The 17,242-nt window shown below is 48.0% G+C and overlaps 1 protein-coding gene across 1 annotated transcript; it reads right to left on the bottom strand.

Annotated features, from left to right (window-relative positions):
- Positions 1-2,795: 2,795 nt before the first annotated feature.
- Positions 2,796-16,779, bottom strand: KDELR3 (KDEL endoplasmic reticulum protein retention receptor 3). Its single transcript, XM_032266680.1, has 5 exons — positions 16,519-16,779; positions 10,946-11,046; positions 6,625-6,783; positions 4,458-4,710; positions 2,796-3,177 (listed from the first exon to the last, which is right to left on the bottom strand). The coding sequence occupies exons 1-5, from the start codon at positions 16,607-16,609 to the stop codon at positions 3,137-3,139; spliced, it is 645 nt and encodes a 214-aa protein (XP_032122571.1). The 5' UTR covers positions 16,610-16,779; the 3' UTR covers positions 2,796-3,136.
- Between the last annotated feature and the right edge of the window lie 463 nt (positions 16,780-17,242).

Raw genomic sequence — 17,242 nt, 5'->3', positions numbered from 1 at the left:
TTTTCTTTTTTTTTTTTTTTAATTTTTTCTTCCAACCATTGTGATTTGTCTTTCATGCAGATTAGTTAGAATTCACTGCCAGGTTTCTTCTGCCCGCCAAAACAATCCAGTCTGTAATAACATTTTGTAAAAATATATACATATATAGCCGACTGGAAGAGATTAATTTCTTCCCCCAACTTCTTGCATGTTGAAGATATTTGAGCTATTTTTCATCTTAAAGAGTAAGGTATTAGGCCCTTTTGTGGGAGCCCATCTTTTGTTTTTCTGAGTTGGCAGGGTGGGGGGGAGGGGGGAGGAGGAGGGCTGAATTGTTTTTGCAGAGGAAGATGGCATCTGTGCTTTAAAAATTTCTCATTACTGGGTTAGAAAACCAGGAGGGATTTCCCTGCACATTTTCTATAGTGCTTTTAAATGTTTTCAAGTTGCAAAAGGTTTCCTCAGGCTGCCTGTTTTAACTGGCTACTTGAGTGCATTTAACAGTTAAAAATTACTAATTGGTTTTATCTCCTTTTACATTCTGCCTTCCCACCCCCATTACTGAAAAATAACCATTTTAGTGTCAAGTTAGAAATTGAATTGCTGAGTCTTATGTATCCTTTAAATTAAAAACCACAAGTGTTTATTGCAGTGGTTAAACTCTAGCATCTCAGCATCTGGGTAGAAGCGGCCCGTATTTCTTCCCAATATATCTGGGGACCATCTGTGAAATTCATTTTCCAGCCAGACAGCTGCTGTGAGCAAATGAATGTAAATGCTCACTAGAAATGTACTAACCAGTTTTTGTATTGACCTGCAGTGTAAAAAGCGCCTTTAATTATAAACAATATATTCAAAATGGGCAAATGCAGTGTAGAGCTAGAATAAAAGCAACTCTTTGCCAATTACTCTGCCCTTTTGGCAAAGTTACCTTGAACAAAAAATCTTAAGGGTTTATTAAGAACTCTTGTTTTCTTCATACCCTGTTCTCTGCAGTGCTTTCTAACAGCTTCTGGGTGCAGATTTTCTTCGGTATCCTTTTGCACTCAGCTTACTACAGGTAGGTAGTGCTTAAGAAAAATTATGGAGGACTAAAGCCTAAGTCCTTTTCACTTTTCCTCCATCTGAAGGTTGGTGAGTTCATCCTCTTCATAGTAATGCTGTTTTACCAAGAGTTTTTAGAGCAGATGGACCCAGAAAGAATTTTCTGCTGTTGTGTTCACTGCAACAGGATAAAGACAGCAGACAGCCCCAGAAACCCCTTCCAGATCTGATATGGGACTTAATTTTTATGCTGTTAATTGGTATTCATTCACAATGCAGTTAAAGGTGGAAGGCTCCACTGCATTCTTTGGCTAAGGCCTGAATGCTTGCTAATTTGTAAGATCTAAATACTTGAGGTTTTTGTTACTATTTTCATTTTAAATTCTTTAGGGGGAGAGGGATGGTTTCTGAGGGCTTCTGAAAGTATGATTTAATGTGCAACATACAGGTAGGTTGTCAGCATAAGCTGAAATATGTGCATGTAAAAACTGACATCTTTGATTTTCCACTTTTTTTTTAACTTCCTTTTTTCCCCCCCCCCCCCCCAAATCTTATAGAAGTTGAGGCCAAGGGAGGATGGTAGGCACAGAAGAAACGTGGCAAACTGCTCTGTGCTTTCACACCAAAGTGTTTCACCCCAGATTCGTCTAAGCACTGGCCAGTCTGTTATGGGCATTGTTTTCTACAACCAAACTGGGTTTTTTTTTCCTCTTTCTTTAAACATAGAGGTTCCACCACAAGGGATGCCCTACTCTCTTGCAGCTCTTAAAAGCATCTGTTTGAGGGAAAGGTCTCTGGGCAAGCAAGTGGGTTATTTGGATTGCTTGCTTCCCTTTTTCCACCTGGGACATGGTAATCATAAAATAACAGTAAATTCCAAACCTCAAAAGCTATTATGGCCTGAGCACAGCTGAAATCTAGCAGAGTTTAACTCTTCTGCCTCCGTGTCTGTCACTCATAATTCAGGTTCTGCTGTTGGCTTCAGAACATGAGCAGAAGAATCATTTTATGCTAGTTACTGCATTCATGGTTGAAACTCAACTTAGGGAAAGGGTTTCAATGTATTAAGCAATGGGCTGCTTCTCCCCAATTCTCCCTAACAATTCGTTGTGTGGACTTCTCATCTAAAAGGTTAGTGGCTTTTGCTTGGGATCAGTGCTCTGTTCATGTCCTGCTGGTCTCCAAACATTCCTGTTGCATTATGACTTGAAAGATTTGTAGATGTGTGATGTTCAGGCACAGGATGCTGAAAGCTATGTTACTACTCTTAGTTTGTAAATTGTCCTTTTGATACCATCTTGTTTTCTTTTTGTAGGTAAAATAAAAACACTGTTGACAATAAGGTGTGAGCTTTTATTGCTTAAAAATTTTCTGAATAGTAGACATCTTAAAACAGTTTTTGTTTCAAGACAAAGGTTGGGGATGTTGGATTGACTCATCACCTTAGCACCACCTAAAACTGAAAGGAAGTGGGATTGATTGAGCTTAATACAAGAATTCGAGTTGACATCTTAGCAGGATACCTTGTAGGTAAGGGCTTGGGTATATCTCTGCTCATTAGTAAGACAGCGATTGTGCAAATGGTACTAACCTTTGGTGGTTATTAAGTGCAAGGCTGGTATCAGTCACTGGTTTGAAAAAAAAAAGTAAAAGGTGAGGCACAAAACTACTCCAGGCAAACCTGGTAAATTTGGTTTGCTTCTGGCCTGAAGGCAGTGTGGAAATAACAGTTTCACACTTAAAACTAGCTGTCACTTTTGTATTTTGATCACTAACAGGAGGGACATCATTCCAGATTGGGGTTGACTTCCTTGTCACGAGTCTTGGCCTTCGGCCTTAGCAGTCATTTATTTGATCCATTTCATTGGTAAGGTTTGTTGCAGTTATTTTGAGGCATCATACTTGTACAGTTGGCCCAGGTTTTTTATGACCTCATAATGGGTCTTTAAGGGCAATCTGAGGTGGGATGATCAGGCTTTGCTGAAATCCACACTAAGCATTTTTCTAGTTTCAACATTTGATCCCAAGTTACCGTAAGTTGCCAAGGAGAATGTTCAAAGTAGTTTCCTTCATGTGCTTGTTAAATTAAGGCATCGACCATCTCTGAGAGTCCTCAAATTGGCATTGGAAGACTTAACTTCTTTCCCTTAAGGACTGGAAGAAAATGGAGATGAAATTAGAATTTACCATCTGATGAAAGGACTGCTTTATTCTGCATAATCTCAGTATCTTAATTGCCAGCTCACAGTTAAATGTGATTGTTAAAGGGGGAATCTTCATCTCCAGTTGACTATGGACTTACTGATCCCCATTTTGGTTACTGATGCCCTTCCCTCAGCTGTAAACTTAGCAGTTGGCCTCAGTTTGTCTATTGTACCTCTCATGCAATCTATCAACAGTCCCTCTAAAGTCCCAGCACTTGTGTCCACATCTCTCCACCTAGAGCCTTTTTCCTGAAAAACTTCAACTGCCCCATGGCTAGTTACTGTAGTTTGACTGCTTTTTACCCTACATAGCAGCTCATGGGTTGGGTTTTTAAATGACCTTGGCAATCAGATAATAGTGCAAACCTATTACCCTGACCTATGCTGTGTCAAGCTTATCCAACCTGTGGCCCAGGATGGCTTTGTGGCCCAACATAAATTTGTAAACTTTTTTTCATTTTTTTTTTTTGAGACGGAGTTTCACTCTTGTTACCCAGGCTGGAGTGCAATGGCGCGATCTCAGCTCACCGCAACCTCCACTTCCCGGGTTCAGGCAATTCTCCTGCCTCAACCTCCTGAGTAGCTGGGATTACAGGCACGCACCACCATGCCCAGCTAATTTTTTGTAGTTTTAGTAGAGACGGTGTTTCACTGTGTTGACCAGGATGGTCTCGATCTCTTGACCTTGTGATCCACCCGCCTCAGCCTCCCAAAGTGCTGGGATTACAGGCTTGAGCCACCGCGCCCGGCCTGTAAACTTTCTTAAAACTGAGGTTTTTGCAATTTTTTTTTAAAAGCTGATAAGCTATCAGTGTATTTTGTGTGGCCCAGGACAATTTTTCCAGTGTGGGCCAGGAAAGCCAAAAGGTTGGACACCCCTCAGCTATGTGAACTGGTATTGGTTGACCTGTTACCTCCAGGTTTATAGATTTTGACCCCACTAGCCTTTTTGTCCATCTCACCAAGCTGGTTGTTGCTTTGGGGCTTGTAGTAAGTTCTGGAATGTTTTTCACTATTAACCAAATCTGTCAAGTGTCATCTCACAGCTGACTTGTACAGTACACATAACCTGTTGGCTTGCAGTTTTTATGGCATTTGTCTTGCATTAGAACACAAACACCATAAATGGCAGAGACTTTGTTCACCTCTGCATCTGCCAGAATACTTAGTGAATGGATGAGTAACTCTTTAGGCCAGTGCCAGCATCATTGCTGTTACCCCAGGACCTACCTTTGGTCACATACAAGTAGAAGAAGTCACAGTAGAAGATGGTTTGTACTACTCCAGACACCACTGCTATTTGGTCATAGAAATTCTCAGTCTGGTACCGCCTGATCCAGTTAGCCAGGTAGAGTGCCCGGTACAGACCCAGAAAGAACAGGTAGTGAGTAGTAATGGTCTCAGCCTCTCCAGTCTTGCTGATCATGAAGAGCTGGGGCAGAATAGCCACTGATTCCAGGTAGATAGAGAAAGTCCAGAGGATCTGAGCCAAAGAGAGAGCAGCCAGCTACTGAACAAACCTAGAAGGGGCCTATCTTCTTAAAATGTAATTTCTAAAACAATAGCTTGCTGGCGAACATACAGTAAGGGGGAAAAAGGTACTCAATGAAAATTATATTTTAACAGTGTAGCCTTCCATCTCTACTAGGTAAATATAAGGGTTTTCTTTATAATTTTTGAAAGATTAGGCAGTACACTGCTTTTTTCACAGTGTAGCATGAGCATTTTTTTTAATTTCTTTTTTATTTTTTTATTTATTTTTTGAGTCGGAGTTTCGCTCTTGTTGCCCAGGCTGGAGTGCAATGGCGCAATCTCGGCTCACCGCAACCTCCGCCTCCTGGGTTCAGGCAATTCTGCCTCAGCCTCCTGAGTAGCTGGGATTACAGGCATGCGCCACCATGCCCAGCTAATTTTTTGTATTTTTAGTAGAGACGGGGTTTCACCATTTTGACCAGGATGGCCTCGATCTCTTGACCTCGTGATCCACCCGCCTCGGCCTCCCAAAGTGCTGGGATTACAGGCGTGAGCCACCGCGCCGGCTAGCATGAGCATTTCTGTAGAAAACTTTTTTAATTATTATTTTTTTAAAGATGGGGTTTCACCTTGTTGGTCAGCAGGCTGGTTTTGAACTCCTGACCTCAGGTGAGCCGCCCACCTTGGCCTCCAAAGTGCTTAGATTACAGGCGTGAGCCACCACGCCTGGCCTTTTTTAAATTATTTTTTAAAGGCAAGGTCTTGCTCGGTCATCCAGGCTGGAGTGCAGTGGCATGATCACAGCTTGCTGCAGCCTTGATCTCCTGGGCTTAAGCGATCTTTCCATCTCACCTTCCCCAGTAGCTGGGACTACAGGCATGCAAACCCGGCCAAAAACAATTTTTTTTTTTTTTTTTTTTTTTGAGACGGATTTTCACTCATGTTACCCAGGCTGGAGTGCAACGGCGTGATCTCGGCTCACCGCAACCTCCACCTCCTGGGTTCAGGCAATTCTCCTGCCTCAGCCTCCTGAGTAGCTGGGATTACAGGCACGCACCACCAAGCCCAGCTAATTTTTTGTATTTTTGGTAGAGACGGGGTTTCACCATGTTGACCAGGATGGTCTCGATCTCTTGACCTCGTGATCCACCCGCCTCGGCCTCCCAAAGTGCTGGGATTACAGGCTTGAGCCACCGCGCCCGGCCTCAAAAACAATTTTTAAATGATAGTTTTAGAGTATAAAATCATAACCGAAGCCACAGTTTCTTAAAATATAGTCATGTTGCCAGGTGTAGTGGCTCACCTGTAATCCTGGCACTTTGGGAGGCCAAGGCAGATGGATCACTTGAGGTCAGGAGTTGGATGCTAGCCTGGCCAACATGGTGAAACTACAAAAATTATCTGGGTGTGGTGGCACGCGTCTGTAGTCCCAACTACTCAGGAAGCTGAGACACAAGAATCACATGAACCCAAGAGGAGGTTGCAGTGAGCCGAGATTATGCCACTGCACTCTAGCCTAGGGGACAAAGCAAGACTCTGTATCAAAGAAAAAAAAAGTGTTGTCCATAAACACCAGCATCAGAATCTCCCAAGATGCTTGTTGCCTGCAGATTCATGGGCCACAGTCCAGACTTACTGAGTTAAAATTTCTGGGCCTGGACTGTGCTCCAGGTATCTGCTAATCATCTATTGAACAGAAGGTCTCAACAGCCAGAAATAGGGCTGTGATGCCTGCTTGGTTTATGGACATCATGACTATTTAGATGTGCCCATTTTCAAGTAAAGCATTGTAAATAGCTTGTCGATTTCTTCTAAACTTAAAACTGAAGAATACATGAGTCATGGTCTCAGTTGTAAGCAGAAGGCAAGCCCAGGGTCTGGGCTTAATTCCCTTTGAGAACTGATACTCAGTCCCTTCCCTTACCTCCAGCGGAGTGAAACTGTAGTTCTCAAGGAAGGAAAGGCCAATGACTGGGACAAGAAGAAACTCCAGGCGGAATGTGTCATTCTCACTGTCAAAAGTTTTACGAAATTTCCCATATATCATGTACACTGTGGCATAGGCACAGAGTAGAAAAACCACCTAAAAAGGGAGAGAGACATGGGAATCTATGAAGTCATTTCCCAGCCTGTTTACTAGGCTCCAAGCCTACCAAACCTAAGGACCAGTGTTCTGCCGTAACGTGACATGAAGAGGTTAAATGTGTTCGCAATTTCTCTTGGGTCCAATGGCCTAGAATTTGAAGTTAATGACTCTTTCATTAAATAACTCAATGCTTCTAACTGGGACTGATGGTGCTACCATGAAGAGTCAAAGGTGCCCTGGCCGTCCCCTCCATTTGTGGAGCATTAAGCAAAACAGGATTAGTCTATGTTTCAGGGGATTTACCAGTGGCATTCCAGGGCTCTTGAAACAATTTTAAAACAATTTCATGGATATGCATCAGTGACTTCAGAGCATTCTTCCACAAGGACTAGTGTCTTTTTTTTTCTTTTCTTTTTGAGAAGGAGTTTCACTCTTGTTGCCCAGACTGGAGTGCAATGGCATGATCTCAGCTCACTGCAATCTCCACCTCCTAGGTTCAAGTGATTCTCCTGTCTCAGCCTCCTGAGTAGCTGGGATTACAGGCATGTACCACCACATCTGGCTAATTTTTGTATTTTTAGTAGAGACAGGATTTCACCATGCTGGTCAGGCTGGTCTCAAACTCCTGACCTCAGGTGATCCTCCCACCTCGGCCTCCCAAAGTGCTGGGATTACAGGTGTGAGCCACCACACCCAGCCTTTTGTTGTTGTTGTTGTTGTTGTTGCCCAGGCTGACCTCAAACTCCTGGGGTCAAGTGATCCTCCTCCTTCAGCCTCCCGAGTAGCTGGAACTACTTATATGCCTGCTAACATCCCTTGAATTAACTGACCACTGCTCCTTCAGAAAAGCTCTCCTTCTAATCATAGTAGCTATCCTCTAGCATATAATGATTTCATTTTTATGTGGCCGCTAACCTTACAGACCTGCAGTTTTCAAGAGTGTACATCAGAACACAGATGCTCTCTCTTCCCTTGCCCCAAGAGCTTTTGATTTCATAGGTCTAGATAGGCCTGAGAGTTTGTTTTTTTTTTTTTTTTTTTTTTTTGAGACAGAGTCTCACTCTTGTTGCCCAGGCTAGAGTGCAGTGTCTTGATCTTGGCTCACTGCAACCTCTGCCTCCCAGGTTCAAGTGATTCTCCTGCCTCAGCCTCCCAAGTAGCTGGGATAACAGGTACCTGCCACCATGCCTGCTTAATGTTTTGTATTTTTCGTAGAGACAGGGTTTCACAGTGTTAGCCAGGATGGTCTCAATCTCCTGACCTCGTGATCCACCCACCTCGGCCTCCCAAAGTGCTGGGATTACAGGCGTAAGCCACCGCACCTGAACTGAGACTTCGTATTTCTTTTCTTTTCTTTTTTTTTGAGAGTTTGTATTTCTAACAAGTTCCCAGGTGATGCTGATGCTGGCTGAACGAAACCACACTGGCCGAGAGCACTCCTATTTGTACTTTAAGACTGGAGTTATTTCCTCAAGACGGTCTTTTTTTCACTCAAATGAGGGGCACACTGCCGCCATAGCTCCATATGTTCCTTTTATCCCATGATCACATGCTCTATAAATGTCTCTGTACAACTCCGTCTCCCGCTCTTCAAGAGAGGACTCCATGGCAGGGCCTACCTCTTAATCTCCAGCTCCTAACTCAGTGCCTGGCACAAAACAAATGAGTGAATGAGATGATCACTTTTTCATTTGATAAATGTAGACACCAGCCTCTTTGAGCTTCCTAGACCTCATTCAGCTATGCCAAGGGCTGAGTCTGCTGTCTCTGCCAGGAATCCCCAAGGCTGACTTGGGCTGAGAAATGAACTTAAGCAGGTGATGTTTGATACATGTGTGAATTTAAGCAGATGGTGATTTCCAGTCCTCAGATTCAAGTTCACTAAATCTGAATGACTTCAACACCCCACATGTAACAGCAGCCTCCATTCTACCAACTAGTAACAAGATGCCTGAAATCTCAAAGGGATGTCTCTGATATGGAGGAGAAAGACAACTCGCTTGGTTAAATATTTTCTAGGTGCTGTATGTTATCTCATGTAATTTTCCCAATAGCCCTGCAAGATAGAATTCCCCTCGTGGAACCCTTCTTCCTTAGAAATAAGACTCCTAGGCTGGGCACAGTGGCTCACACCAGTAATCCCAGCACTTTGGGAGGCCAAGGCGGCAGGATCCCTTGAAGCCAAGAGTTCGAGACCAGCCTGGCCAACATGGCAGACCGCTGGCTCTACTAAAAATACAAAAATTGGCCAGGTGTAGTGGCTCACCACTGTAATCCCAACACTTCAGGAGGCTGAAGTGGGCAGATCACAAGATCAGGAGTTTGAGACCAGCCTGACCAACATGGAGAAACCCCGTCTCTACTAAAAATACAAAAATTAGCCAGGCGTGGTGGTGCGCACCTGTAATCCCAGCTACTTAGGAGGCTGAGGCAAGAGAATCACTTGAACCTGGAAGTCAGAGGCTGCAGTGAGCCAAGATTGCACTACTGCACTCCAGCCTAGTGACAGAGAGAGACGTCATCTAAAAAAAAAAAAAAAGACTCCTAGTTGGGCATGGTAATTCAAGAACTTTGGGATTGGGAGCCTGACACAGGCAGATCGCATGAGCCCAGGGATTTGAGACCAGTCTGGGCAACATGGCAAAACATCTCTATTAAAAATACCAGAAACTTAGCCAGGCATGGTGGTATGCGCCTGTAGTCCCAGCTATTCAGGAGTCTGAGGTGGGAGGATCCCTTGAGTCCAGGAATTTGAGGCTGCAGTGAGCCATGATCGCACCACTGCACGAGAAATAAGATTCCTATTAGATAATGTGCGCAACTAAAGTCTGCATTTCAGCTGGGCACAGTGGCTCACACCTCTAATTCCAGCACTTTAGGAGGCTGAGGCAGGCAGACCACTTGAGATCAGGAGTGAGAGACCAACCTGACCAACACAGCAAAACCCCGTCTCTACTAAAAATACAAAAATTAGCTGGGCGTGGTGGCAAGTGCCTGTAGTCCCAGCTACTCAGGAGGCTGAGGCACAAGGCAAGCTCCCAGCTTGAACCCAGGAGGTGGAGACTGCAGTGGGCTAAGACTGTGCCATTACACCACAGCCTGGGCAACAGAGTAAGACTGTGTCTTCAAAAAAAAAAAAAAAGTGTGTCCTCTGATCTTCACATGGCTGGTTGCTTGTTGTCACTCATCTCTCAGCTTACGAGTCATCTCTTTGAAGAAGCCCTGACCACACTCCCTGAAGTAGCTCTCCAGTCCTCTATCACATACACAGTTTTTTTTTTTTCTTGAGACAGTGTCTCGCTTTGTTGCCCAGGCTGGAGTACAGTGACATGATCATGGCTCACTGCAGCCTCGATCTACCAGGATTGTCCCACCTCAGCCTCCTGAGTAGCTGGGACCACAGATGAACACCACACCCAGCTAAATTTTTGATAGAGGCAGGATCTCACTACATTGCCCAGGCTAGTCTCAGACTCCTGAACTCAAGTGGTCCTCTTGCCTAGGCCTCCCAAAGTGCTGGAATTACAGGTGTGACCCTTTATTGAATGTTTAATATATGGCAGCTTTTTTTACATTGATATTTTTTAAATTATTTATTTTTTAGACAGAGTTTTGCTCTTGTTGCCCAGGCTGGAGTGCAATGGTGTGATCTTGGCTCACTGCAACCTCTACCTCTTGGGCTCAAGTGATTCTCCTGCCTCAGCCTCTCGAGTAGCTGGGATTATAAGTGCCTGCCAGCATGCCCGGCTAATTTTTTTGTATTTTTAATAGAGATGGGGTTTCTCCATGTTGATCAGGCTGATCTCGAACTCCCAACCTCAGGTGATCCACCCTCCACAGCCTCCCAAAGTGCTAGGATTACAGGTGTGAACCACCACACCCGGCCTACATTTACATTTATTATCTCATTTAATGTTCCCAACCAGACCGTCTGAGCTAAGTACTGGTATTGTCCTCATTTTTACATGAGGACATCGACATGCAAAGAGACCAGAGGCCTTGCCCAAGACAGGTCTTGCAGCCACTAAGCAGCAAAGTGAGGATTTGAACCCAGGTTGGCCTGGCTCCACAGGCTGAATTTCCAAGCAGGCAACCTCACAGTTTGTGGGGGCTTGATGACATCCCCCAGACCCCCGCTGACCGTCACCCCGCCCCTCACCTTCATTACTGTGTTGTAGATAGAGATGAAGTTGGTGAACAGGTCCAGGTACCTGGTGGTAAAGACGAGTGCAAACAGGATCTGGCTCTTCCCAGAGATGCCTGTAGCCAAGGGTAGACAGGAGACAATGAGGACACAGACCCCCAAGTCTGCCCACCCTCAAGAAAGTGCACAGCCTGCAGCTGGGGAGGCCTCCAGGGTGTCCATTCCCACTCAGCGAAGACCTCCTGTCCTGGGCACGGTCACTCCCTAAGGGCCAGGAAGCTCACCATTCCCATCAGATCACTTGAGTCATTGTTCCTCTCATTAAGCTGTAATCTGTCTCCCAGTCTCCAAATAAAGACACGAACACCGAGTTCCCAGTCCCCCTGCGTGTGCCTGCCTGGGCTCTTGCTCTGGGGAGGATGTCGGGGGTGGTGTGAGTCGGGCTTGCTGGGGGGTGTTGAGGCTCTCTTCACTCCACCCCCAGAGTTCCACTGACAAGGCCCAAAGCTCAGTCTTAGGGAGAACAACTCACTGACTTTACAAGGTGTTGATTCACCAAGGAGACCAGAGCAGGCGGAGGAAGCCTCAGGGCTCAGGGGGCATTCTATTTTATTTTTCAAACTGTAAGATTTAAAAAGCCTTTTTCCTTTTTCTTTTGAGACGGAGTCTTACTCTGTCACCCAGGCTGAACCGCAGTGGCATGATCTCAGCTCACCACAACCTCTGCCTCCCAGGTTCAAGTGATTCTCCTGCCTCAGCCTCCTGAGTAGCTGGGATTATAGGCACCTGCCCCCATGCCCAGCTAATTTTTGAATTTTTAGTAGAGTTGGGGTTTTGCCAGGTTGGCCATGGCTGGTCTTGAACTCCTGACCCCAGGTCATCTGCCTGCCTTGGCCTCCCAAAGTGCTGGGATTACAGGAATGACCCTGTAATGCACCCAGCCAAAAAGCCTTTTTTCTAGTTATAAAATTTATGCCTAAATTTACTCTTTGCAATACAAAAATCAGACAATATATAAAGATGCAAAGACAAAAATATCCCAAAGCCCCAGCGTTCATCCTTCAAGATCTTTGTGAACATGTACACACATGACATCTATGTGTACACACATGGTGTACATGGATGCATTGAGGTGACAAAAATGGGTTCATACTCGCCATGCTGTTTCTTTCCTTTTCATTTTTTCTTTTTAGAGACCCGGTCTTACTCCATCTCCCAGGCTGGGGTCCAGTGGTGCAATCATAGCTCACCGCAGCCTCGATCTCCTGGACTCAAACAATCCTCCTACCTCAGCCTCCCGAGTAGCTGGGAACTACAGACACAAACCATCAGCCTGGCTTTTTTTTTTTTTTTTTTTTGGTAGAGACGGAGTCTCACTATGTTGCCCAGCCTGGTCTCAAACTCCTGGGCCCAAGTGATCCTCCTACCTTGTTCTCTCAGGGTTGGGATTATAGGTGAGAGCCACTGCGCCCAGCCTCCATGCTGTTTCGTGACCTGCTTTGGTCTCTTTCTTTTTTTAACTTTTTATTTTGAAAGAATGTTAGATTTACAGCAGAGTTGTAAAGACAGTATGAAGAGCGCCCATATATCCAGCTTCCTCTAATGTTAACATTGTATTTAAGGAGAGTACTCTATCAAAACAAAGAAATTGACATCAGTAGAGCACTGTTGACTGAACTCCAGGCTTTATTCTGATTTCACCAGTTTTCCCACAGCTGCCCTTTTTCCATCCAGGAATCCATGGTGCACTTTGTTGTCCTGCTCCTTACTGTCCTTTGGCCACTTTTTTTTGAGACAGAATCTTACTCCATCACCCAGGCTGGAGTGCAGTGGCGCAATCTCAACTCACTTCAACCTCTACCTCCCAGGTTCAAGTGAGTCTCCTGCCTCAGCCTCTGGAGTAGCTGTGACTGCAGGCACACTCCACCATGCCTGGCTAATTTTTGCGTTTTTAGTAGAGATGGGTTTTCACCTTGTTGGCCAGGTTGGTCTAGAACTCCTGACCTCAAGTAATCTGCCCGCCTCAGCCTCCCAAAGTGCTGGGATTTCAGGTGTCAGCCACCGTGCCCAGCAAGTAGTCTTGGTTATCAGACGGAAGAAACAGTATATCTAGGATTTGGTTTAACCCGTGGTTTCAGGCATCCACTGGTGGTCTTGGAAGTTATCCTCCGTGGATAAGGGGAACTACTGTGCTGTCTGATTCAGGGTCTGTTCCACTGTACCCTCTGAACTGTGCCTTCCCTAACCACTTCTCTGGTTCCAGACATTTGAGGATGGGAGAACTTTTTTTAAATTTTTTTTGTGAGATAGGGTCCCTGTCACCCAGGCTGGAGTGCAGTGACACGATCACAGATCACTGCAGTCTCAACCTCCCCAGGCTCATATGGTCCTCCCACCTCAGCATCCTCAGTAGCTGAGGCTACAGGCACATGCCACCACACTCGGCTCATTTTTTTTTTTTGAGACAGAGTTTTGCTCTTGTTGCCCAGGCTAGAGTGCAATGGCGAGATCTTGGCTCACTGCAACCTCTGCCTCCCAGGTTTAAGTGATTCTCCTGCCTCAGCCCCCAGAGTAGCTGGGATTATAGGCACCTGCCACCATACTCAGCTAATTTTTTTGTATTTTCAATAGAGATGGTGTTTCACCATGTTGGTCAGGCTAGTCTCGAACTCCTGACTTCAGGTGATCCACCCATCTCAGCCTCCCAAAGTACTGGGATTACAGGCATGAGCCGCCATGCCCAGCCCCCTGCTGATGTTGAGCACAATCATTTTTACACTTTTGAAAACAATGAATCATTTCCACCAAAGGAAGCTGCACATGGAGACCCAGGACACAGAGGACAATGTGAGCCTGGACTGGCCGGAGTCCCTGCGGGGTTCACTGAGCACAGGGAGGCCCCACTGCCAGGGGCAGCCCTCACTCCCACTTGACAAACGGGAAAACAGAGGCCCAGGGTCACACAGCGAGTCAAGGGAGGAGTGAGAATGAAGCCCAAGTCTCTGGCCTTTGGGGCTGGGTCTGCTGAGGTCACCCCAGGCCCTGCACCCATCCAGGCACCTCACCTCTGACTTCTCTCTCCACACATACAGGTCCATCCCTGCCACCCAGCGGCCCTTTTTCTGTTCCCATAGTACTCTCTATGGCCTCTAACAAACCATGTCATTTGCTCAGTTTCCTATGACTATTGTTTATTGGTGGTTTCCTACCACTAGAAAGTCAGCTCCACCACTTGGGCGGGTGCAGTGCTCACACCTGTAACTGGAGCCCAGGAGTCTGAAACCAGCCTGGCTAATACGGCGAAACCCCATCTCTACTAAAAATAGAAAAATTAGCTGAGTGTGGCGGTGGGTGTTTGTAATCCCAGCTACTCGGGAGGCTGAGGCAGGAGAATAGCTTGAACCCAGGATGTGGTGATTTCAGTGAGTTGAGATTGGGCCACAGCACTCTAGCCTAGGGGATAGAGCAAAACTCTGTCGAAACAAAGAAAGAGAGAAAGAGAGAGAGAGAGAAAGGGAGAAAGGAAGGAAGGAAGGAAGAAGGGAAAGGAAGAGAGAGAAAGAAAGAAAGAAAGTTGGGCACACTGGCTCACACCTGTATTTTCAGCACTTTTGGGAGGTCTAGGTGGGCGAATCAGTTGAGGCCAGGAGTTTGAGATCAGCCCGGTCAACATAGTGAAACCCTGTATCTACTAAAAATCCAAAAATTAGCTGAGTGTGATGGCACACACCTGTAGTCCCAGTTAGTTGGGGGCTCAGGCAGGAGAATCGCTTGAACCTGGGAGGCGGAGGTTGCAGTGAGCCAAGATCATGCCACAGCACTTCAGCTTTGGGGACAAAGTGAAACTGTGTCTCAAAAAAAAAAAAGGCAGCTCCACTGGGGCTGGGCCTCTGCTGTCCGGCCTGCATTCCAGGTGACCAGCAGTGTTTGGCAGACAGCGGTCCAGGTAACAGCATCCCTTCTTTTTTTTTTGTTGTTTTTTTTTTGAAGCAGAGCCTTGCTCTGTTGCCCAGGCTGGAGTGCAGTGGTGCAATCTCTGCTCACTGCCACCTCTGCCTTCTAGGTTCAAGTAATTTTCCTGCCTCAGCCTCCCAAGTAGCTGGGATTACAGGCACACGGCACCACACCCGGTTAATTTTTGTATTTTTAGTAGAGACAAGGTTTCACCATGTTGGTCAGGCTGGTCTCGAACTCCTGACCTTGTGATCCGCCCGCCTCAGCCTCCCAAAGTGGTGGGATTACAGACGTGAGCCACTGCATCTGGCCCAACAGCGTTCCCTCTTGGTCATGGTTGCTCATTCTGTTCAGGGCCGTCTGCAAAAGTGCAGGGACAGGTCGGAGCTGATGCTGCTCCCGATCCCCCCACCCAGCATTCCCAGCCACCTTCCCTGAGGAAGAACCTGAAGAGACACACTACCTATCTCTCCAGAGACCCCAAACGCAAACCGCCTCCAGGCCTAGAACCACTCCCTCCTCTTGACCCCACCCTGCCAAGCCTGCCCCTGCTCTGTGCCTTCTCTCCCAAAGCTTCCAAAGCAACCTGCTTCAGGCCCCTTCCAATCCCCTCCCCTGCTCCCAAACCATGATGGGCTCCCCAGTCAGCTCCCTGACCTGACAGAAAAAGCCCTTTCACATCTGGACCATGCTCCCTCCTGGACTCATCTCCCTCCAGACCACCCTGAATCTGGCTGCCCACCCTTCCAGGGGCATGCCCCATGCTTGGTGACCTCTGTGCCTCTGCATCCCCAGAGCCCTCCACAGCACACGCTTGCTGGGTTGACATCTGCCCATCCTCCAGGACCAGCCCCGACCTACTCCTTGCACGGGGCCTTCGGGGTCCCCTCTCTGCCTCCTCAGTCCCCCAGGAGCCTGAGCTCATCCCTGCATCCGCACACCCAGTGCCAGGTACAGGGTGGGCACCACCAGGACACCAGTGGACAAAGATGACTGCAGGAGGTGGCTCTGGATCTGTTTGGTGATCAGGAGTCCCAGCCTCAGAGCTTCTCCAAACCCCCAGCAGGGCAGCCAGAATGCAAACAGGCGCCTCCCTCAGCCCTCCCCGGGCTTCCCTTCAGCAGCAGCTCCACGCCCACCTATGGTGCACTCCTGCCACATCACAGCCACCGGTGCCACACCTGCTGGCCTGCTGGCCGGGGAGGGACGAGGGCTCAGTTTGGAGGGTGAGGTGGGGTCTGGGAAGCGGCAGGGAAGAGAAGACCTTGAGAACCAGGGGCGCTTCCTGTGTGCACACCCCTTTCTCCCCCAAGTGAGAGTGGAGGGAACAATGGGTGTAACTGGGGGGAGGAAGGGGTCTTCACCTCCCTCATGTCCCCCTCTTCCAACCAGCAGTGACACTGCCAAAATGAGGGGGCGTCAGTGCAGGCACAAACCCACCCTCCTCCTATCATCCCGAGAGGTTCTCCTCCTTTGATTTTATACAACTTTACATTGTTTCTGGAAGTGGAGCTCTGCAAAGTTTCAAGGACCCCCACCCTGAGCAGACCCGGTGAAGTGCCCTGCCTGGCACCCAGGGGCATGAGGCTGGCCGGAGAGGGGGGTCCCGCACCTCCCTGCCCGGCGCCCCTCACCCGTGCAGCACTTGGACCTCCAGATCTTCCCCAGCAGCAGGATCATGGCCAGGAGGTGGCTCAGGTCGCCGAGGATTCGGAACACGTTCATGGTCCGGCCGGTCGATCGTACGCCGGCGCCCAGCAAACTTCAAGGAAACTTTCTGGCGGGCAGGGCGGCTGCCACGTCCCTGGCCCCAGTCTCTCGGTGCCCCAGGGCCCGGCCTGCGCCTCCCAGCTCCGCGCTCGCACCCGCAGCGCCGCCGCCCGCGCACTCTTGGCCCCGCGGTGACGTGGCCAGGGCGGCAGCCGGCGCTGGGTGGGGAGCCAGGAAGCGGCGCGGCCTGGAGATCCCGCCTCCCGCCCATCCCAGTGCCCGGCTCCCAGGCGGGGCGGCCGGGCCCCGCGACGTGGGTGGGGGGGGCTTCTGGTCTGCACCCGGCTGCCGCTGTGCGCCGGGTGCCCGCCACGACCCATGCTGCCCACTCCCCAAGTGTCCTGGGCCTTCCCTCCACAGAAACCGGAGGCCTGCCACCAAGCCCCTGCCTCTGCCTCAGTTTCCTCATCTGTACACAGGCCCCATAACACTGGTGCCAGCGTTTGGCAGGAGCCAGCACGTGGAAGCACCCCGTAGGGTGACCCCCTGCTATTGTCCTCATTCTCCCTGAGCTGCAGCTCCCTCTTGGGAGGGTGGGGGGGGGCGGGAAAAGCCGGAAGCAGACTCCTCACCTCTACCTGTTAACTT

This window comes from Sapajus apella, unplaced genomic scaffold, assembly GCF_009761245.1.
Source record: "Sapajus apella isolate SASKATOON/1434 unplaced genomic scaffold, GSC_monkey_1.0 scaffold160, whole genome shotgun sequence".
In the NCBI taxonomy this organism is placed as follows: Eukaryota; Metazoa; Chordata; class Mammalia; order Primates; family Cebidae; genus Sapajus; species Sapajus apella.
Note: the sequence above shows the minus strand (reverse complement) of the source record. Positions and strands in the feature narration are given on the sequence as shown.

What these genes read in the sequence shown, in the direction of transcription:
- KDELR3 (XM_032266680.1), bottom strand. Translation starts at nt 16,609, where the DNA reads ATGAACGTGTTCCGAATCCTCGGCGACCTGAGCCACCTCCTGGCCATG. An exon ending in TCTACAACACAGTAATGAAG is followed by an intron (nt 6,784 to 10,945) that starts GTGAGGGGCGGG and finishes CTCCCTTTTTAG; the next exon opens with GTGGTTTTTCTACTCTGTGC. An exon ending in ACAGTTTCACTCCGCTGGAG is followed by an intron (nt 4,711 to 6,624) that starts GTAAGGGAAGGG and finishes TCTTTGGCTCAG; the next exon opens with ATCCTCTGGACTTTCTCTAT.